This window comes from Chiloscyllium punctatum, chromosome 25, assembly GCF_047496795.1.
Source record: "Chiloscyllium punctatum isolate Juve2018m chromosome 25, sChiPun1.3, whole genome shotgun sequence".
NCBI lineage: Eukaryota > Metazoa > Chordata > Chondrichthyes > Orectolobiformes > Hemiscylliidae > Chiloscyllium > Chiloscyllium punctatum.
Genome location: NC_092763.1, coordinates 55619937 through 55642618, shown reverse-complemented (window position 1 = coordinate 55642618; position 22682 = coordinate 55619937). Strand labels below are relative to the sequence as shown.

Genomic DNA, 22682 nt, shown 5'->3' with positions numbered 1-22682 from the left:
GTGGAGTGGACTCGATAGGCCAAATGGCCTTACTTCTGCTCCTATGTCTTATGGTCTTATGCTCCGAGGAGAGTAAGCTTAGATTCTCTAATCTTTCCTAGTATCTAAAATCCCCCATTAACTGATGTCACTCTAGTGAATCTCCTTTGCACTTTCTCCAGGACTTTAGCATTGTTCCTTAAATAAAGTGCCTGAACTGAACACAATACTCCAAATGATTGTAGAGGTGTAGCATTGCTTCCTTGCTTTTCTACCCTCTGTCTCTATTTATAAACCCAATAAAGAGAAAGTGAGGACTGCAGATGCTGAAGATCAAAGTGTGGCACTGGAAAAGCATACCGGTCAGGCATCATCCGAGGAGCAGGAGAGTTGACGTTTCAAGCATAAACCCTTCGTCAGGAATGGGGGTGGGGGCAGGGGGCTGAGAGATAAATAGCAGGGGAGTGGGACTGGGGGGGAAATGGTAGCTAGGAAGATGATAGGTGGATGCAGGTAGGGGGGTAATGGTGATAGATTGGAATGGAGGGTGGAGTAGATAGGTGGGAAGGAAGATGGACCGGTGGGAGAAGTTCAAGAAGGTGGCACAGAGTTGGAGGTTTGGATCTGGGAAATGATGGGGTGAGGGGAGATGAGGAAACTGGTGAGATCAAAGTTGATGCCATGTAGTTGGAGCGTTCCCTCGGTGAAAGATGAGGTGTTGCGTGGCTAGGATTTGGGTCTTTGTGGAGTGGGAGGGGGATTTGAGGTGGCAGGCCACAGGGTGGTGGGATTGTTTGGTGCATGTGTCGTGGAGATGTTCTCTGAAATGTTCCGCAAGTTGGTGTCCTGTATCTCCACTGTAGAAGAGACCACATCGAAAGCAACAGAGACAATTGATGAGGCATTTGTATGTGCAGGAAAATCTCTGCCGGAGGTGAAAAGATCCTTTAGGATCTTGGATGGAGGTGAGGGGGAAGGTGTGGGCGCAGGATTTATACCTCTTGCGGTGGCACAGAAAGGTGCCGGGAGTGGAAGGAGGGTTGGTGGGGGGGCGTGGACCTAACGAGAGTGTCACGGAGGAAATGGTTCTCTATGGAATGCTGATAAGGGTGCGGAGGGAAATATATCTCTGGTGATGGGATCTGAATGTAGGTGGTGGAAATGGCGGAGAAAGATGCCGTGTTTCCAGTGATAGGTGGGGTAGAAGGTGAGGACCATGGGGGGTTCTATCCATCTCCAGGACACACACACCAAACAACCGCACCACTCTGTGGCCAATCACTTCAACTCCTCCTTCCACTCCGCCAAGGACATGCAAGTCCTGGGTCTCCTCCACCGCCAAATCCAAGCCAACCAACGCCTGGATGAAGAATGCCTCATCTTCTGCCTAGGGAGCCTCCCATCCCAGATCCAACCCTCCAACTTGGCACCACCCTCGTGAACTTCTCCCACCTGTCCATCTTCCTTACCATCTATCTGCTCCACCCTCCACTCTGACTGATCACCATCACCCCCCACCTGCATCCCAGCTACCTTCCCCCCAGCCTCACCTTCTCATATTTATCTCTCAGCTCCCATCCCCTCCCCCCACATTCCTGATGAAGAGATTATGCTTGAAATATCGACTCTCCTGCTTCTCGGATGCTGCCTGACTGGCTGTGCTTTCACAGCGCCACGCTCTGTGACAACGATCCTCTAAGTCATTTTAACAACTGCTTCAATTTGCCTGGCACCTTCAGAGAACTACGCACTGAAGCCCTAAGGTTCCCTCTGCTCCTCTACTCCCCACAAAATTGTGTGCGAGCCTGAATCCTCTGCCATGTTTCTTCTGCCAAACTACATTACCACACCTTTTTCTGCATTGAAATTTACCTGCCAGTTTTCTGCCTATTTGGCCAACTTATCAATGTCCCTCTGAAGTCATCTTCATAATTCCCTTCTCTCCCTACTTTAGTATCATCTGCTAGTTTAGAGATTTTGTCCTTGACATCCATCTCCAAATTGTTTACATAGATCAGAAAAAGCAAGGATCCCAACACTGATCCCTGGGAAATACCACTTTCAACACATCTCCAGTCTCAGAAATGGCCATCTATACCTACTTTCCATTTTCTACCTTTAAGTCAACTTTTAATCCATGCTGCCATCTCAAATATTTCTAATTTGCTAACCAATCTGCCATGTGGCATCATTCCCAATGCTTTCTGAAAGTCCAATATACAACATCGACAGCACCACCCTCATCCACAGCCTGGGCACTTCATCATTCAATTAAAGTTTCCAGGCATGAACCTATCCTTAACAAAGCCATATTAATTTTGAGTAGATTAGATTTCTTCCAGTATGGAAACAGGCCCTTCGGCCCAACAAGTCCACACCGACTCTCTGAAGAGTAACCCACCCAGACCCATTCCCCTACCCTATACTTACCCCTAACTAATGCACCTAATGCTATGATCAATTTATATTAGATTAGATTCCCTTCAGTCCAACAAGTCCACAGCGACCCTCCGAACAGTAACCCACCTAGACCCATTTCTCTCTGACTAATGCACCTAACACTATGGTCAATCTAGCATGGCTAATTCACTTGACCTGCACATCTTTGGATTGTGGGAGGAAACCAGAGCACTCGGAGGAAACCCACGCATACACAGGGAGAATGTGCTAACTCTACATAGGCAGTCGCCTGAGGCGGGAATTGAACGCAGGTCCCTGGCTCTATCCTAACCATTGAACCACCATGTTGGCCCTGAGTATTAACTTACTTTTCACTATATGTATACTTACCTCATCCTCCATTGGTTTTCTAACTATTAATGTCAAGCTGACAGGTCTGTATTTTCCAGGGTTATCCTTTGTCCTTTTCGTAAACACAAAAGTATCACATTTGCAACCCTCCAGTCCTGTAGGACTAATCCTGTGTTCACCGAGGCCTGGAAGAATTATGTGAACAGCTCCACAGTTTGCTTCCATACCTCTCTTAACAATCTAGGATGCATCCCATCTGGCTCTGGTGACTTCTCAAATGGAATGCTGCCAGCCTTTTTAGCACCTCTTCATTATCCATGTTGCTCAGTTGGTCAACACCATATTTTAAACTCTCACAATTTTCTAATCTGGGAAAGACAAAAGCAAAATACTGATTGAATATCTCTGTTATAACTTTTGCTTCAGTAAACAGTTTACTTTCCTTGTTTCTTATGGGCTTCATACTATCATTTGTTAATCTTTTATTATTAATATTTTTGAAGATCATTTTACTATTTGTTTTAGTGCAGCCTGCCATCCTTTCTTAACATGTCTTCTTAGCCTCTCAGCCTTAGCTTCTTCTGCAATTGAGAAACCCCTCCTGAATTTTGTTGTTATTATTATCCCAGTATGCATCATATGCCTCCTTTTCTTCCAAATTTTCTCATCAATATCCTTATTTATCCAGACTCCTCTAGTATTGGATCTCCTTATTTATTTCTCACAGGCATATATCTAGCTTGCATCCTATTCAATTCTGATCCATTTTTCATCCACTATTTTAGCTATGAAAATGTGTTTCCGATCAACCTGCTCCAGTTCATATTTTAGACCCTGAAAATCTGACCTTTTTTCAGTCTGATATCTTTATCCTTAGCTAAATTTTATGCTTTCCAACTTAACATTAAACCTTATTATATTATGATTGTTATTTCTCAAATGCTCCCCCTTTTTGATGTTCTTCACTTGGCCTGCCTCATTTCCCAGGTTCAGGTCTAGCACAGCATCCTCCTGGGAGGACTGGAAATTGAATCTTCCCAGCAGTTCTCCCATATAAATTGCAGCAATTTCACCCCTTCACTGCCCCACACTCTATCTTCATGCCATGCTACACTAATTCAAACCAATAGCTATCACCTCTCCTTCAGGTTTCTGTTATCTGCAAATAAATGCTGTCTTCTACTTGTTCCCCATTATTTGGGGATCTGTAATAAATATTCAATATCATCTCTGCTTCCTTTGTGTTTCTCACCTCCAATCATATAGATGCTAATTCAGGAACTGCATTTCATTCAAAGGCTATGATATTATCTTTGACAAAGCCTGCTAGACATTCACCATGTCTGCTGTGGCCTACTTGTCACTCCAGACCCATAGCAATGTGGCTATCGCTTAACTGCCCTCTCAAATAGCCTAGAAATCATTTAATTGTAACAACTGCAAAAAACTTTCTGAAGAAAGGATAAGCTATCTAGACACCAGATACAACCTTGCAAAATCTTCCTTACCAGCCCCTTGGGTTAGTGCCAACAATGGAAGAGCTGTTTTGCAGACTAATCAAGCTGCAGCCTGACATTGTTATACTCACAGAATCATATATTGCACACACTATGTCTCAGACAACACCATGCCACCTCTGGTTATATCCTTCTCCACCGGTAGGACAGGCATTTTGGAGGTGGCAGCATACTTTTGGGAGAGAGTTGCCTTTGTAGTCTTCAACATTGTCTTTGGATCCCATTAAGTCTTACAGCATCTGGTCATGAGCAGGCAAAACTCCCCTAAGCTAATGAATCAGTACTCCTCCATGTTGACCAATATACTGATGAGGTACTGAGGGTACTAAGGGCACGGAATGTATGCTAATGATAGACTTCAATTACTTTATTATGATTTCATCAAATTTTATGGAATGTTCCTTCAAATTAGAAAATAATAAATGTAACTCCTTTATTCAAAGAAAGAGGAGGCAGAAAATAGGAAATTATAGGCCAGTTAACTTAGCATTTGTCATAGGAAAAATGTTAGAAGTGATTGTTACAAGACATTATAACAGAGCACTAGGCAGTTCAACATAATTAGGCAGAACCAATATGATTTTGTCAAAGGAAATCATGATTATCTCATTTATTGGAGTAATTTCTAACTTGTGCTGGAGATAAACAGGAACTAGTAGATGCATTGTATTTAGATTTATAGAAGGCATTTAATAAGGTTGCACATTAAAGGTTTTGACAGAAGATAAAAGCTCACAATTCAGGAGGTAACATATTGGTTTGGGTAAATGATTGCTGACTAACAGGAAGAGGAGAGTAGGAATAAATGGGTCTTTTTCAGACCAGCAAGATTTCATGAATGGTGTGCCACAGGGGTTAGTGATGTGGTCAAGCGACCATGGGCTCAAAATTGGATATTTTCAATTGACTCACAGCCAAATAAATCAGGCCTGACAGAAAAACACACACACCTGGAAGTCAGTGAAGACTCAGTGAAGATGGAGTGAAAATTTGGCAAAGACTTCAAGGAATACTTGGCAGAAAACCGTGCATTAACCCAAGAAGACACAGAAGAAGATCCACTCTGACCTGTGAGACCAACCTTCAATGGAAGAGAGCCAGCTCAAACACGTGGATTGTTGCAGGTAATATCCTTTCCCAGGAGGATAGACTTAGATAAACAGTAAATATTGTGGGAATTTGGGAAATGCTCACATAGTATTTTTAATACGGAATATTTGTTAACAAAATAAATTTGAACAGCAAGCTGAATTCTGTGTCCTTTTGTCTACCTCACTGCCAAGGGCATGTGGGTAAAGTGTTTTATTTACAACAAAACGGTTCGTAGTGTCACAAATCAGACAACAGTGCCAGTGCCTCAACTCTTTACAATTTACATGTGATTTTGATGAAGGGTTCAATGGTATGGTAGCTAAATTTGTTAGTGACACAAAGGTAGGACAGTGAAAGACACATGCAAAAGTTGCCAGAGAATCACTGCTAGCATCTGTGGTCAGAAAACAGAGTTAATGCTTCAAGTCCAGTGACTCTTCTTCAGAACTGTATCTGCAACTCTTTGTTTGATTACAACTGAGTTGTGAAGAGGACATAAGGAGTCTACAAAGGATATCGGTTGGTTAAGTGAGCGAGCAACAATCTGGCACATGGATTGCAATGTGAGAACATGTGGAATTGTCCATTTTGGCAGAAAGAATAAAAAAAGAAGTATATTATCTAAATGGTGAGAGGTTGCAGAGCTCTGAGATGCAGCAGGATCTGGGTGTCCTAGTACATAAATTGCAGAAGGTTAGTATGCAGGTACAGTAAATAACCAGAAAGCTAATGAAATGTTATGTTTTATTGTGAGGTGAATTGAATGCAAAAGTATGAAGATTATGGTCCAGACCACATCTGGAGTACTGTGTTCATTATGGGTCACAGACTTACCCAAAGGTGTTAATGCATTAGAGACAGTTCAGTGAAGGTTTAAAAGAGTCAGAGCTGATTTAATTGAAACATGTAAGATCCTGAGGGGACTTCATCCAACAGATGTTCAAAGAATGCTTTCTTTTGTGGGTGAATTTGGAATGATGGGTCATAGTGTACAAAAAAAAGTGGTCACACATTTAAAGCAATACAGAGGATTTTTTCTCTAAGGGTTGTGAGTCACAGTAATTTCCTTCCTCCAAAGGCAACAGGTGCAGAATCTTTAACTATTTATCAGAGAGGCAAACAGATTCTTGATTATCAAGGGGATGAAAGATGATTAGGTATATAGAGGAAAGTAGAATTAATCTTATTGAATGGCAGATTAAGTTTGAAGAGATGAGAAGCCTACCCTTGTTTCTTGTTCATATATTTGTATGTTCGTATGACCATCATCAAGAGTTACTTGTCAGCACCACAAACAATCAAACTGGTTGAGTTCTGAGGGATGTTTCTACTTGGCTAGGTTGGTGGAATATGGTGAAGGAAAAATGTACTTGATCTCACCCTGATTAATCCACTAGCTGCAGATGCATCTGTCCATGACAGTGTTTGTTAATTGGGGTGATTACCGAACAGTCCTTGTGGGGACAAAGCCAATTTGCACAATGAGCATGTCCCCTGTACCGCTGTGTATCACTTACCAAAGTGTGATACTAGATAGTCCTGGAAAGATTTAATGACACAAGCCTGGCACTCACGAGGTGCCTTGGGGCATCAGCAGCAGCATTGTACTCCAACATAAAATGTAACCTCATTGCCTGGCATATCCCCAACTCCACATGACCATCAAGCCAGGGGATCAACTCTGATTTAATGAAGAGTGTAAGAGGGTATGCCTAGAGCAGCATGAGGCATTCCTAAAAATGATGTGTCAAACTGGTGAAGCTACCAAAAAGGACTACTTGTATGTCAACATAAGCAGGTCATGATAGACAGAGATAGGTAATTCCTCAACCATCAGATCAGATCTAAGCTCTTCAGTCCTGTAATGCATGGTGATCAACAATTAAACAACTCACTGCAGGAGAAGAAGGTTTCACAAATAATATTCATCCTCAAAAATGGAGGGGCCCAGCATATCAGTGCATTCACACCAATCTTCAGCAAGTAGTGCTGAGTGATCGAGGTCTCCAGCATTACAGATGACAGCCTTCAGCGAATTAAGGCCACTCCACGTGAAATAAAGAAATGGTTAGAAATGTTGGCAATGGTTCCTGACCACATTCCAGCAATATTACTGAGGATTTGTGCACCAGGCTTTGCCATGTATCTAGTGAAGCTGATCAGCTACAACACTGGCATCTACTGGGCAATGGAAATAATTTTCAAGGGTTTTAATATACACAAAAATCAGGAAAATCCAACACAGCCAACTACAGCCCTATTGGTCTACTCTCAATCAGCAGAAAGATGATGGAAGTTTTAATTTATACTGCTGTCAAGCAGCTAGTGCATAGCAATAGTCTTCTCACTAGCACTCAGCTTAGTTTTTACCTTGTTAGATTCCATCAGGGCCACTGAGCTCCTGCTCATTATGGCTTTCACTTTAGCATGGACAAAAGAGCAGAATTCCAGCACAAAGGAAGCTGGTTGTGGTTTTTGGTGTCAGTCATCTCAGTTCCAGGAACTCCCCAGGATAGTGTTTGAGGGACAACCATTTACAACTGCTTCATCAATAACCTCCCCTCCTTCAATTATATCAGAAGTGGGAATATTCATGACCAACTGTGACTTCTCAGATACTGTAGCAGTCTGTGTTCATATGTTGCAAAACTAGGAGAATATTCAGGCATAGACTGAGATATGGCAAATGGCATCCGCATTACACAAATTCCAGAAAATGATCATGCCCAACAAGTGAAAATCTAACCATCCCCTCTTGACATTCAATGGCAATATCATCACTGCATCTCCCACTATTAACATCCTCGGGGTTGCCATTGACTAATGACTGAACTGGACCAACCACGTAAATACTACGGTTATAAGAATAGTTCAGACTGGGAATCCTTTGGTTTGTAACTCTATTCCTAACTCTCTTAATCTTGTCCACCAATTAGAAGTGTCAAGCCAGAAGTGTGTGATAGAATACCTTTTGCCTGGATGGAGTGCAGCACTAGCAGCACTCAAAAAACTTGACAGCATCCAGGATACATCTTGCCAGTTGACTCTCACTGCATTAACAACATCTTAAACATGCACTGTCTCTTTCACTGATGCACAATGACAAAAGTGTGCACTGGATGCAATGCAGTAGCTCACTGAAAATCTTTCATCAGAACCTTCCAAACCTACAACCTTGATGTAGAAGAAGGGCAGCAGATGCTTGAGAATACCACTTCCTGCGAGCTCCTATCCAATACCATTCTGACTTGGAACTGTGGCTAGGACTTTCCATTTTGGAGTTAAAGTTTAGTATTGGGAATGTTGAGGTCATCACTGCCACCAAAGCCTAGGTCAATGGGCATGCAGAAGACCTTAATAGCTACCAGGACTTTCTGGGATTGAAGATCCAGGTGCTTTATTTAAAGGCTCAGGTCCTTGTAGCATCATGTCAGTGATGCTTCCCATTCACAATTGTCACCTTTCCTTGAGGGAAGTTGGTTTCTGTCTCTCTTCCTTTTTGGTTGGAGGATTATATTTGCCATTTCCCAATCGAATCAAACCTTCCTAAAATCTAGGAATTTTCATAAATTAGAGCCAACAACCTGACCAACAACTTAGAGTCATAGAGTCATAGAGATGTACAGCATGGAAACATGAACGGTCCACCTGTCCATGCCAAACAGGTATCCCAACCCAATCTAGTCCCACCTGCCAGCCCATATCCCTCCAAACCCTTCCTATTCATATACCCATCCAAATGCCTCTTAAATGTTGCAATTGTACCAGCCTCCACCACATCCTCTGGCAGCTCATTCCATACACGTAGCACCCTCTGCGTGAAAAGGTTGCCCCTTAGGTCTATTTTATATCTTTTCTCTCTCATCCTAAACTTATGCCCTCTAGTTCTGGACTCCCCAACCCCAGGGAAAATACTTTGTCTATTTATCCTATCCACGCCCCTCATAATTTTGTAAACCTTTATAAGGTCACCCCTCAGTCTCTGACGGTCCAGGGAAAACAGCCCCAGCCTGTTCAGCCTCTCGCTATAGCTCAAATCCTCCAACCCCGGTAACATCCTTGTAAATCTCTTCTGAACCCTTTCAAGTTTCACAACATCTTTCCGATAGGAAGGAGACCAGAATTGCACGCAATATTCCAACAGTGGCCTAACCAATTTCCTGTACAGCCGCAACATGACCTCCCAACTCCTGTACTCAATACTCTGACCAATAAACGAAAACATACCAAATGCCTTCTTCACTATCCTATCTACCTGTGACTCCACTTTCAAGGAGCTATGAACCTGTACTTAAGGTCTCTTTGTTCAGCAACACTCCCGAGGACCTTACCATTAAGTGTATAAGTCCTGCTAAGATTTGCTTTTTCCACACTGTAAGTAATCTAATCTAATCTAAAAAAAATGCAGCACCTCGCCTTTATCTGAATTAAACTCCATCTGCCACTTCTCAGTCCATTGGCCCATCTGGTCCAGATTCTGTTGTAATCTCATGTAATAGTCTTCGCTGTCCACTGCACCTCCAATTTTGGTGTCATCTGCAAACTTACTAACTGTACCTCTTATGCTCGCAAGATCCTGCAATGAAATGCATCAGAACTTGTGGACTTGTCAACCTGCAGCTCTAACAATGTATCCGATATCAGTTCTTGTGGATTGCAATTTTCTCGATCTTCTCAATCCTTTTCATTTCCTGACTTACAGCAATTTCTGGTATTTTACATATCTCCTTTAAGACTGATGAAACTTTCCTGTGCAATTCATTTGCCAACTCCTTGTTTTCCATTGATCTCCAGACTCACTATTATAGGAGTACTATCTTGATGCAACTTAACTATGAAATCATTAATTAATCTCATCTTATTGCACAATACCAGGTCAAGTACAGTCACCTCTCTGTTCAACTTTAGTACGTGCTGCTCTAAGAAAGTCTGCTGAGAACATTTTATGAACTCTTTCTTTAAACTATCGTTGTCCTTCTGATTTTCCTAGTTTTTACATAGGTTTAAATTCCCATTGCTGAACTTTTCTGACAAACTCCAATGTTTCTTCATTTATACTTCATCTGACTATATGGTTACTGTTAGGGGGCCTTTACAGCACTGTCACAAGAGATTTCATGCTTTTATAATTTCCCATCTCTACTGAAACTGCTTCCAAACCCTGTTTCTTTTTAATTTAAGTTATATTTCTCTGTTTTGCTCATACCATCACTAACTAATAGAATCAAGCATGATTTCGCTTGAGCTTCATGTTCTTTTGTAATGTCCTGTACCCTTTAATATTAGGTCCCAATTCATGTCTCCTGTAGCAAATTTGTTGTAATGGCTATCAGTCTAAATTTATTTATTTCTATTTGCCTTGCTATTTTGTTCTGAATATTACAAACTTTCATAGACGGAACATTTAGATGTTTTCCTTTCCTTATTTGTGTAGCCTCTAGCCTTATCTATTAATTTATTCATAGGCATGTACTCTCTATCTCTTCCTGTCACTGTCTATTTGTCATTTCTCATATTAATACCTTTGTCTCTTGCCTTGTCACTACTCATTGATTTTATCATCTTCCAAACTAGATCTCTTTCTCCCACTATCTAGTTTAAGTCTGTCTACTGTTAGTTATGCAGCTCACACAAAAATGGACCCCAGCATGGTTCAGATGTAGACCGTCCAATGGTATATAGTTCACTTTGTCCAGAACAAGTACTCCATGAACTGGAGCCCATATTTCCCACATCAGTCTTTGAGGCATGCATTTATCTGTCTAAACTACTTTGCTCTTTGTCACTTTGCTCATGGCTCAGGTAATAATCTAGAGATTTCCATGTTTGACATTTATTTACTAATTTTGGTCTAGCCCCTCATATTGGCAATGTAGAAATTCTTTTCTTTGCCTGCCACCATGACTGGATCCTCTCCTTCTTCTCTAGTCTTGATCTGACATTCCAAACCTTGGCACTCGGCAGGTAATGCCAGCCATCTAAACTAATTGCTTCTTGTTGGAGAAAGCAGTGTCTGTTCTCCTCACTATACAGTACCTCCTTCCTGGTTCCACCCACTTGAATGGTTTCCAAGGTCAGTCAGGTCATCTATAGTGCACTCCTTACTCTCATCCAAACAAACTGAAAGTAGCTCAGACCTGTAGGACAAATTGCAAAGGCTGAGGATCCTCTGAGGATCCACAAGTACAGCCCCATCTCTCAGAGAAAGAACAAGTACTTAGCCTGTCCACTTTGGGCATGGTGGCAGCTATTTTTAATTTTGATTGCACACTGGCAATTTAAATGAGGGTGAAAGGTAAACAGGTCGCATTTCACAGTGAGACATAGGCTCAGCCTGTTAATCTAGGCAAAACAAAGAACTGTGAATGTTGGAAGTTTGAAGTAAAAGCAGAAATTGGACTCAATATGTTAATTCTGCTTTCACTTCACAGATGCTGCCAGACCTCCTGAATTTCTAAACCAATTTTTGTTATTGTTAATCTAGGTGACATCCTCCTCAAAGTTTTATTTTCCTTTCCTGTACAACCCAAGTGCTTTGAGCTACCCCACAGTCAAACCCAACTATTTTAATTAGCTGCTCATACCCCAGCTTTACCCTTTGAATCCTAGGCAGTTTAGTTATGCCAAATGTAATCATGCACTGCACCATCATCAAAGCCATTGCTGAACCCTTCTCACCAGTTCCCCTTGCTCTTCCATGACGTTTCATCTTCCAGTATTGAGTTGGCCCTCTTCACAGCTATTACTTCCTCTGCATCCCATTATTCTGTCTCCAATACCAACAATTACTGCCCAATGCATCCATCACAGTAGTGACCCTGATAACATCCCTTACATTCCTTGACTTTCATTGAACAGACCCCTGAAATGACTCTGGCCCACTCCCTCAGACTGATATGGAAGCACAGCTCTGACTGATAACTGACTGGTAGCTGTACAGGCTCCTGACTGATGTGCGGCTATTCCCTGGAATGGTTACACTGGACCCACTGAACAGACTATGCCCCATTTTCTGGACTGTGATTATATGAAGCCCCTGACCCTAATTACCAAAGCATCAGACAGACTATGTCCAAGTGCCTGAACTGATATCCCTTGACTAACTGTGCTGGTGCTCCCTGTCTGAAGCCAATCTCCTGGAAATGGTAGTGGATTATTCTTCTTAGATTTGTTTGAAGCACATTCTATGTGTTTGCTGTGTAAGCTGCTGGTGCATGCTACAAGTGTGATGTTAACGTAACATACTGCTGGACAGCACCATGTCTGCCCCCTTGACTGATCATTGCTAGCAACCATGACAAGCTGCCTGGCTTTGTGTTTGCATTAGAAGGCAAGACAGAAAAGCTGAGAGGCCCTAAGTTCGGAGTAAGGTGCCAATGTGCAAAAACAGGAAGGCAAGGCAGAGCTTCTGTGAGCAACAAAGCAAGAGAAAAGTGAGTGAGTGCTAAGAGAGCAAACTAACAGCCCTAGGATGCATCCTGTACTAATCCATGAGATGGGTCCCTGTCCCTGTGTGCAAAGTGGTCTGGCAGCAGCATTGCAATTGATGAGCTCCAAAGTGCAGGCTTGAACTGTTGCTGGTGATGCTGGTGAGCTCCAAAATGCTGGTGAACTATTTGTAAGTGAGTCAGAGATGTGTCATGAGGATGTAGTTCTGTTAGTGCATGTCCAGTGTCAGTCCCTGTGGAGAAAGGATCCAGACAGTCGCTGCCCTCAAAGTATGCCCTGAGATGAAGGCCTGAAGGAGCAAACCAATGTGTTGGAGCCACCACACATACCCAGTCTGACTCAGGAACTCTCACTGCTGAGCTTCTCTCCATTGCATTGGGAAATAGCACTCTTAGGAATGAGGTGAGATTGCTTTGAGAAAACAGAACGGCAGATGCTGGAAATCAGAGACAAAACCAGAAATTGCTGGAACAACTCAATAAGTTACCAATTGACCCAAAACATTGACTCTGTTTCTCTCTCCACCCATGCTGCCAGGCCTACCTAGTTTGTTCAGCAGTCTATATTTTTGTGTGAGATTACAGAGCAATGCAAATAGACCTCTTGCAGCTCATTTTTAACGCCTTGTTGTTAAAACTTTAGGTGGAAAATGGCACTTGACGTATTTTACCAACTGACCTGCCATCGCCCACAATGTTCAGGGATTGTGAAAGTCCTGTCTCAGGGGAACCGGGTGAGAGCAGTTCCCAAATTCAGGAAAGTGGTAAGGCCTTGGTGGGTAAATGATGAAGTTTCTACTGGGTTGTGAAGTCCAAGGTATCTCTCTCTTTCTCTAAGGGCATGTAAGAGAGGGATTGTAACTGTGGATCATTTCCCTTACACCACCCCCTCGCCTGAGAGTGACGTGTTGTTTAGAGGTGCACGTGAAAGAGGCCAGAGCAAGATTGGAGGTTTCAGAAAGTGAGCATCCACTTCGATCCGTGACTTGAGCCTCGTAGAAGCAAAACCGATTCCACTCATTGGCGGCCCCCCCCGAAAGCGAGCACAAATGGATCATCCAATCTATCACGGGAAAATCAACCGAGAGGTCGGGGAGAGGTTGCTGTGCAGAAATGGCAAGGACGGGAGTTACTTGATCAGAGACAGCGAGTCTCTGCCAGGGGTTTACTGCCTGTGTGTCCTGTAAGTACCCAAAAACCTTGTCACCCAGAACCCCAGCTCCCGTACCGGCATTGTAACCTCGCTCAGAGCCGCTGCAGAAATCCACACTGTCACTATATCGCGTACAGTGAATCTCTCCCATTAAATATTGTTTTGGAAGTTTCTCCCCCTACCCCGGGATAGAGTGAGTGCAGAAAGGAGAAAACGCCCATTCAGATACGTGCGATTTGCGAATCTTAAACGTGATAATTTAGATGTGAAATTGTTAACTGCTCACTGCCACCGGCGTATAGTTCTGCGTTTAATCCAATTGGGAACGTTTTACTTGGGTTAGTCCGGGATTGGATCCACTGCTTGTGGATCCGGGTCCAAGCGCCAGCGCATCTTGTTTCATAGGATTTGTCCCTTCCACCTAATTGGCAAACCAAATGTAAGTTTTACTTGTCCGATGTCTCCCTTAAAACGGATAATAACTGGTTAAGTACAACTCAAATCTCCCCCCCCCCCCCCCACCAACCCCGAGCCGCCAGTATTCTGAATTGGGATCAGAGTGGTGCTGGAAAAGCACAGCAGGTCAGACAGCATCCGAGGAGCAGGAAAATCGACGTTTCAGGCAAAAGCCTTTCCTGATGAAGGGCTTTTGCCCGAAACTTTGATTTTCCTGCTCCTCGGATGCTGCCTGACCTGCTGTGCTTGTCCAGCACCACTCTGATCTAAACTCTGGTTTCCAGTATCTGCGGCCCTCACTTTTGCCTAGCATTCTGATTTGGCCTGTGCATAATCTGCAGTTTTGAACTGCCTGGAGGGGAGCAACGTGAAGCATTGCAAGAAATAACAAGAAACAGACAAATACTTGAAAGTCGCAATTGGATGGAAAATGTTAAAACACACACAGCAGGTGCATCAACATCTGAGACAGGAAACGATCAAGAAATGCAAAATCAAAAACATGAACTCAATTTCTCTCCACAGATGCTGTCTGACCCACTGAGTATTTCTCGCACTGGTACTGTGGCTATTGGAATCCTCAGGAAAAAAACCCAAAATGCTGGAAACACACAGCAAGTCAGACAGCATTTGTGGAGAGAAATTAAGTTCATGTTTTAAGTTAAACGATTTTTCTTAGGAACGGTGTTTGGTGTGGAACGTGCTAAGTATTTCCAGCATTTTCTGTTTTTTGCCTGAATTAATGCTTTGGTTGGGATTCCTCCCATCACTCTCCATCAAAACGTGAAAGATGAGGGAAGAAGCAGAAGGCAAGGAAATTGCCTTCTGCTCGCAGAGGGAACCCTGGAAGTGAGCTTCATAATCCGCAAGAAGCAAAATCCATCGAAGCAGAGTACAAACATGATAAGCCTTCTTTCCACTTAGCGCTTGGATCGTTGAATTATGCAGCTTGAAGTTAGAGTTTGTATATACAGTGAATTATGAGGGTTTCTGTGGTGCTGTCTCTTATTCTGAGTCAGGAGGCCCAGGTTCAAGTCCCACCTGCTGTAGAGGTATGTAATAACATTTTGAACAGATTAATTAGGAAAAAAGAAGGGAAAAGTATCTACAGTGAACTGTGCAGAGTTTTCCTCACTGTTTAGTGAATGTTCCCCCAAAACTAACCTTAGAGAGGCCTTGCAAAACAAGCTGACCTCTGTGTCCAAGTTCTTGCTGGGTGACAGAAGTGCAAGTTTATAAAATTTGTCCGCAAAACTGCTTTTAAATTTATGCAGTTTAAGATATGTCAAGATAGATCATATTTTAAATTGCTAAGTAAGCAATACCAGAGAGGCCTAAAATTGATTGTTGCTACTTGTGTTGGGGGCTGGTTTCTCACTGATAGGGAAAATGAGAGAAAAATATGGTCAAGCCACAAATCAATCAAAATTGGTTCGTAACTGCATAGCAGTTTTTGAAATAGAGGGTAACTTCTTCACATTTTGGATAATATGTTCAACTGCTATAATTTTGTTATTTTCTCTCCTTCCATCTTCTGAAGCTACTATTCCTTGGAGAAATATTCCATGTGTGCTGGCTGACCTCTGGAATTGTTTCCTGTTATGAGTTTGAGCAGTGAGTTATTCAAAAATTAGAGATGATTCTGTTTCCACCATGTCCTATCATTGATGCACTAACATTTTATATCATGCTCCACTGGAGAGGAATCAGAGAAAAAAAAATCTGTGTCAGGCTGGGACAGGCCAATATAACTCACTTCGGGATATTCCTTCAGTCTTTGCCTCCTTTGTGAGAAATTGCATTTTAAATAATCCCAAAACATCTCTTGGCAGATCTTCACAAACTTTGATAATTTATGAAATTTAACTTTTTATTTATATCCTTGCTGATAATTTCCTGATTTACTTTGAATTTGGTTTATTTAACTTTTTCAAAATATTTCTAGGAGATTCTCATGTAAATAGTTATTAAATAGCATACGACTGTGCTTGTAGAGGACATGCCTTTTTCAAGACTGTGAAGCTTAAGCTTTTCTTTTCATTTTTCTCCTAGGGCATCATAAACCATACTGGAGAAATTGCCATTCAAAATTTCAATAAGGTTTTACTTTTACTTTGCACAATGTCCAATATGAATACAAATGAATACATGAATATAAATTTTGAAAGTAGTCTATAGTCCACTTCTCTCAATTTAAAGAAGTGTTCTAATTCAAACTTCTTCAACTAAAAAGATACCATTGCACCATCAAAAGAATTTTAGTATCCACATGTGAGTGTTCAATTCCCATCAAAATTTTTAATAACAGAATTAAATATTGCAGTAGATTTTGTTGTGTTTATTCTGCCTGAGGAAACTCAACATCTAATAAGTTTTTCAGCTTAAAATGAGGAATTGTACAACTGAGAAAAGAGAAACCATTTTGGAGTAATAATTTTGTTTCACTTCTTTTTGGCAACATTTGGGAATTTGGAATCCTTCAAAACCTATTAATTTTAGCTGTAATACCCTTTGATTTTGGACTCCGAATGACATCTGTCTTATTTGGAATTAATAATTATTAGCTGTTTAATCATATGTAAGATTTTATTCTTGGACAAATTTATTAAACAGGGAAGCATATATTTGCAGTGTACAGTCTTTTCAGTCCTTTGGGCAGTGAGGATATAAAATAAAATGATTGATCCGTGGCACTGATTAGCATATATTCAACCTCAAGCTTGCCTGGCATAAAATAGTGAACTTAACTATGCATTCGAATACAAGAGTGTTCTGCTTTTTGTCAAAAATGTAGTTCATAAATCATTCAGTAGTTTCACTAACTAAAACGTCCCTTTTTTGTGTCTACCAAATTAAAAGCACACCAATGTCTATCAGACCAAACAATTTCCAGTATTAGTCTATCGTCACTGTGGGCAGAACAGTTATGAAGGAATAACTCTAGTGAAAGAACTGAGCAGAACAAAACAAAAATCTGTTATTAACACTTGTCTTCCTTTTCTGTAAAAATAGATAGACGTTTGGCTTTTTAGAGGGACTTTTTCTTGTTGAAGATCAAAGGAATCACTTTGTTCTGAAAACTTATACCTAGCTGCTTTGTCTTAAGCAGTCCTTTTATATATGATACATTCCACAGTTTCTTTCAAAAATAAGCCATAAACATTTTCAAATGTTGTTTTGAAAATGTAGCTAAATATAAAACATTAGACATGTAATCATTTTCAACATAGTTTGCTACTACATTTTACAGTTTTGTAAAAATGTGCATTGCTTCTATTATAAATCTACTATTTTTTTCAGACAGATTAAAACATGTGCCTTGTCCTGAAACTGACAGAAACTTTCATGCTAAATAGAAACAGCCCACCTGAAATCAGTGGTTTTAGCAATGTGAATATCCCAATTGTACAGTCGTTGTACCAGACTGAGCTCTGTGTTTGTCGTCCCTTTAACTGATTGACAGCAGTTGGCGTTTTGAGCGTATTGTGCGATTAATTGACAGCGTTTGTGTGCTGTGGTAGTTGAATTGGAGGATCAGTTCACATCAGGTAAACGGTAGAATTGAAAAAGATCTGTGATGAAAAAATAGTAGAAGCAATTTGAATGGATGGAGCTGTGTTCTGTAAAAGTCACATATATTTTAAAGTCACTTCAATTTTAACCTAAATTGAGAGAACCATCAAATTTTTGTTGAGGAGGAAATTTTCATCACAATATAACTCAAAGCCTGCATTTGCCAAACAAATGGAAATCAAAAATATTGTGCAGACAGTTTCAGTGCTCAAGCCCTAAGTAAAAGATTGAATAAACCATCACTTCTAGGAAATTGTAAAATTTTATGTCTCTTGAAGGCAAATCTATTATTGTTGTATTACCATCAATTTCAAATTACAACAGTGACATGTTAATTTCAAACCAAGTATTTTTGAATTCGAGGTAATGGTAAATTATATGATGGATTTATTACATTTGTTTACAGTTAAAGCAGAAAACATTTTTTTGCTGTTGATAACTTCAACATAACCTTGCATTTACATAGGGCTTTTAATAGTGAATCAACAAAAAGTTGTTTTACAGGGTTGTAATAGAAAATTTAAATGGGACATTTGGCTCTGTCAGCTCGCTCAGCCACTCAGTTAGATCTTGGGTGATGCCATTTCCCCACATTATCCCTCTATCTTGATAGTTTTAATATCTAGAAATCTATTGGTCTCTGTCTTAAATGTAATCAGTACTTGAATCTCCACATGCCCATGGAATTCCAAAGATTTCTCTTGTCTGAGTGAAGAATGTACTCATCTCTGTCCTAAATGGGCTATGTTTTATTTGGAGATTATGTCCGCTGGTTCTAGACACCTCCTCCTAACATCTTCCTTCATTTATTCTGTCAATCCCTGTAGGAATTAGCATCAAACAAAAACTTGACACCAGACGACATTGGGAGATATTAAGACAGGTGATTTGATCAAAGAGATATAATTTTAAAATATCTTACAGAAGTTGTGAGAGCTAGAGAGGTCGAGAGGTTTTTGGAGGTATCAAGAGCTTTTGAGCTAGACAACTGAGGCAATGATAAAGGTGAAGTGATTAAAATGGGAATGTACAAAAGGTCAGTATGGCTAAAATTGTACTAAATAAAAGAGATTTACTTATGCTGTATTTAAGTCGGAAAGTACTCAATGTCCTTAAGTAGGGAAGGGAGAAAATCAACAACTTGCTTAAAGCAATGATAGCTACTCAAGAATTTTTATTGCAAAGTGAATGTGTTAATGTCTGGTTAGAACAAGATTGGATATAAGTGTGTTATTGCCCATGAAGAGCATTACTAGCCTCACAAATGAAGGTTGGGCAATGAGACCATTTACTGGAACACCAGTGTTGCCAATCTTGCAGCAGAAATTGGTATTTTAGAGAAAAGAGAGAAAATTGATCAATAAAATCATGATAGCAGTTCTCTTAGAATAACATTGATATTAATAGAATCTCTGCTTTAAAGGAGTGTAGACACATGATGTGTTGATCCACTTTCAGTTACATGATTTTTTTAGTGTTCAAATGGTTGTGCCCTTTGATCAGACTTCAGTCTATCTGGTGCCGTGTCCGTTATCATTTCTTCGCCAAGCACTCTGCTGGATACTTAAGGTTGGATTGGAATTTTGTCATTGTTACTGGCCATCTAATACTGATTCAATTGATCATTTCTCATATGGTTCACATTGACAATTGACTGACCAGTGCATTGCAGCCAGGTCTGTTTCTGTTCTTGTTTGATGATCAAAGTGCCCAACTTGACAAAGATTCACTGGATAGTGATCAAGGGCAGGGACCCTCGCTAATTAGTGGGGTGGCAATGGTCCTGAGGAGTTATTATTGGACTGTCAATCCAGAGACCCAGATAATATTGGATCCAATAGTGGAATTTGAATTCAATAAAAGAAATCTGGAATTAAGAGTCAGAGGATGATGATTGTTGGAAAACCCATCTATATCACTAATGTCCTTTCGGGAAGGAAACTGCCGTCCTTACCTGGTCTGGCTTCCATGTGATTGACTTTCAATTGTCCTCTGGGCCATTTGGAACAGGCAATAAATGCTGTTCTAGCCAACAACACCCTCATCATATGAATGAATTAAAAAAGCACAATCTTTTCCTTGTGTATTGCCATCAGTTTAATTTGTTCTGTAGTTAACTTTGCTCAACTCAGCTGTTCAGCAGTGAGCAGGAGTTAGTTTTGGGTTGTTATTCTTCCTGGTCGTGTTCTTGGTGTCATCTTTTGGTTTTAGATTGTATTCAGTTTGCAGTTGTGTCTCAGAGACCAGTTGCCACACTCATGGATCTATAATCGTTTGAGTATTGTACTTTGTTGTGAGACTTCATGTTCCATGTTGATGCATAGAAATATTTTTGCAAGTGTCAAGAGACAGAAAATTCACTGTGTAATAAAAATTAAATTTAGTTCATAACTGAAATTCACAGGTGACTGGAGATGTATGGAAATAGAATATACTTAATGTGTAAGATGTAAGGATGATCTTTTCTTGAACTAGGGAGTTGAGTCAAGCTTTTCATGTAACAAATGGGCTATCTGTGGATAAGCAAAATAGGTGTCAGGCTTTAAGGTGAATACAGTTTTAAAAGGATGCATGTCTCAGCAAATTATGTCTAGTTTAATATTTTGCATATTTGATGAAATCTGTAGTCATTCAGGACTGTTGAAAATGTTCAGCCAGAAATGTTAAATAGAGATTGTACTTTAAGTATTCATAGGTCGGCACAACATCGAGGGCCGAAGGGCCTGTTCTATGCTGTATTGTTCTATGTTCTATATATAATTTCATTGCACTTGAGAAATTAGCACCTTTTAATATTATTTCAAGCAAATTAGTTGTGTAAGTTGTGCTCATTTGATGGCACACAAAACTGGATAGAATGTGCCATAATTTTGAACCCAATTTTATCAGTTTCCCAATGAACAGGGTACATTAAAATTATTTCCTTAATTTTGAAAATGAGACAAGGATTCTGAATTTTATGTCAAACTATTGTTCCTTGACAAATAATTGATTGATGAAATATACCAAACCTCTCTAGATAAGACCCTTCCTCAAATATGTTCTTAACCTGATTGATATTTTGCATTTTTAAACAATAATCTTAAGGTCTGATCATCCATTTTAGTTAGAAGAATAGAAAGGAAATTTATTGTCTAATTGGACAGAAACATCACTGTGCTTTGACAGGGAAGGATCTGGGTGTCCTCATGCAATAATCGCAGGAGACTGTTTTGCACCTACAGCAGATAATAAGGAAAGCAAAATCTATAATTTTGACGTTTATTGAGAAGGGAATAGAGTATTAAAGTAGAGAAATGTTTCTGCAACTGTACAAGATATTAGTGTGACTGCACCTCGAGTATTGTGTAGAGTTTTCGCCCTCTTGTTTGCAGACGGATGCTGTTATATTGGAGGTAGTTCAGAGGAAATAATATTAGATTGATTCCAAAGCTGAGAGGTTTGCCTTATGAAGAGAGAGATTGAGCAGTTTCGGCCTATACTCTTTGGAGTTTAGAAGAATGAGAGGTGATCTAATTGAGGTGCATTAGATGCTAAAAGGGACAGACAAAGCAGATGTAAAAAGGTTTCTACTCTTGTGGGGCAATCTAGAACACGAAGTTATAGTTTTATGATAAGTGGTGGCAGATTTAAAACAGATGAAAAATAAATTGCTTGCAAAGGAGTATGCATCTGTGGGTCTACCTCAGAGTGTGGTGGATACAGGGACATAACATAAATTTAAGGAATAGATAGACAGATTTTTGATTAGTAATGGGTTGAAGGGCTATGGGGAGAGTGTAAAAAAATTGGAGTCGAGGCCACAATCAGATCAGCTATGAATTAAATGGTGGAGCAGGCTTAAGGTCTGAATTGTCTACTCCTGCTCCTGGTTCTTATTTTCTTATATTCTTATATATTGTTGTTTCTTTATGAATCCCACATAATTTAGTAATACCACACTTCAGCTATCTTTAACACATAAAAGAGGCACAACTAACTTCTATCAAAGCGCGATGAATATGAAAGTTTTCTCGGACAATTGGATCTATTTATTGCTTTGTTTTTTCACAAGTCACCTTTCAAAACAAGAAATGATCTACAGCAGAGCATCAGAAATGTTTAAGCTGCATTTCATAGCAGTCCATACAATAGGAACATTTCTAGAAATATATACTTCTTAAACAACATAAGACTTATGAGCACTCTTCAACAGAAACATACATTCCCTACTGTGTAGAAGCAGGCCCTTCAGCCAATTGAGTCCAGACTGGGCCTCCATACTAGCTATCCCACCCAGACACACCCCTTACCCTATCCCATAGCTCTGCATTCCACATGCCTAATCCATGCTACACCCTATGGGCAATTTAGTACGACCAATCCACCTAACCTGCACATCCTCAGACTGTGGGAGGAAACCCACACAGACATAGGGAAAATGTGCAAACTTAACACAGTCACCTGAGGATGGAATTGAACCCAGTTTCCTAGTGCTGTGAGGCAACACTGCTAACCATTGAGCCTCCATGCCACCGTAGTAAAGCAGCTTGGAATTATGCATCAAACTAGAGCTGGTTATTCTCACAATCTTGCGTGTTTTATCTATTTGCATAAGAATGACAATGGTGCTCACAACTGGGACAAAGTCATATTATACCATACAAACATGCAGTAATATAATTATCTCTTATAAGGGAGACATTCTTCTTCCTCTTCAAATGTTTGTTATGG

At 40.5% G+C, this 22682-nt stretch overlaps 1 protein-coding gene across 1 annotated transcript in view; it reads left to right on the top strand.

Annotated features, from left to right (window-relative positions):
- Positions 1 to 13748: 13748 nt before the first annotated feature.
- Positions 13749 to 22682, top strand: part of sh2d1aa (SH2 domain containing 1A duplicate a) — a 56340-nt gene continuing 47406 nt past the window's right edge. Inside the window, exon 1 of the mRNA XM_072595296.1 lies at positions 13749 to 13970. Coding sequence (XP_072451397.1) covers positions 13837 to 13970 — 134 coding nt within the window. The 5' untranslated portion in view covers positions 13749 to 13836. The remainder of the gene's footprint in view (positions 13971 to 22682) is intronic.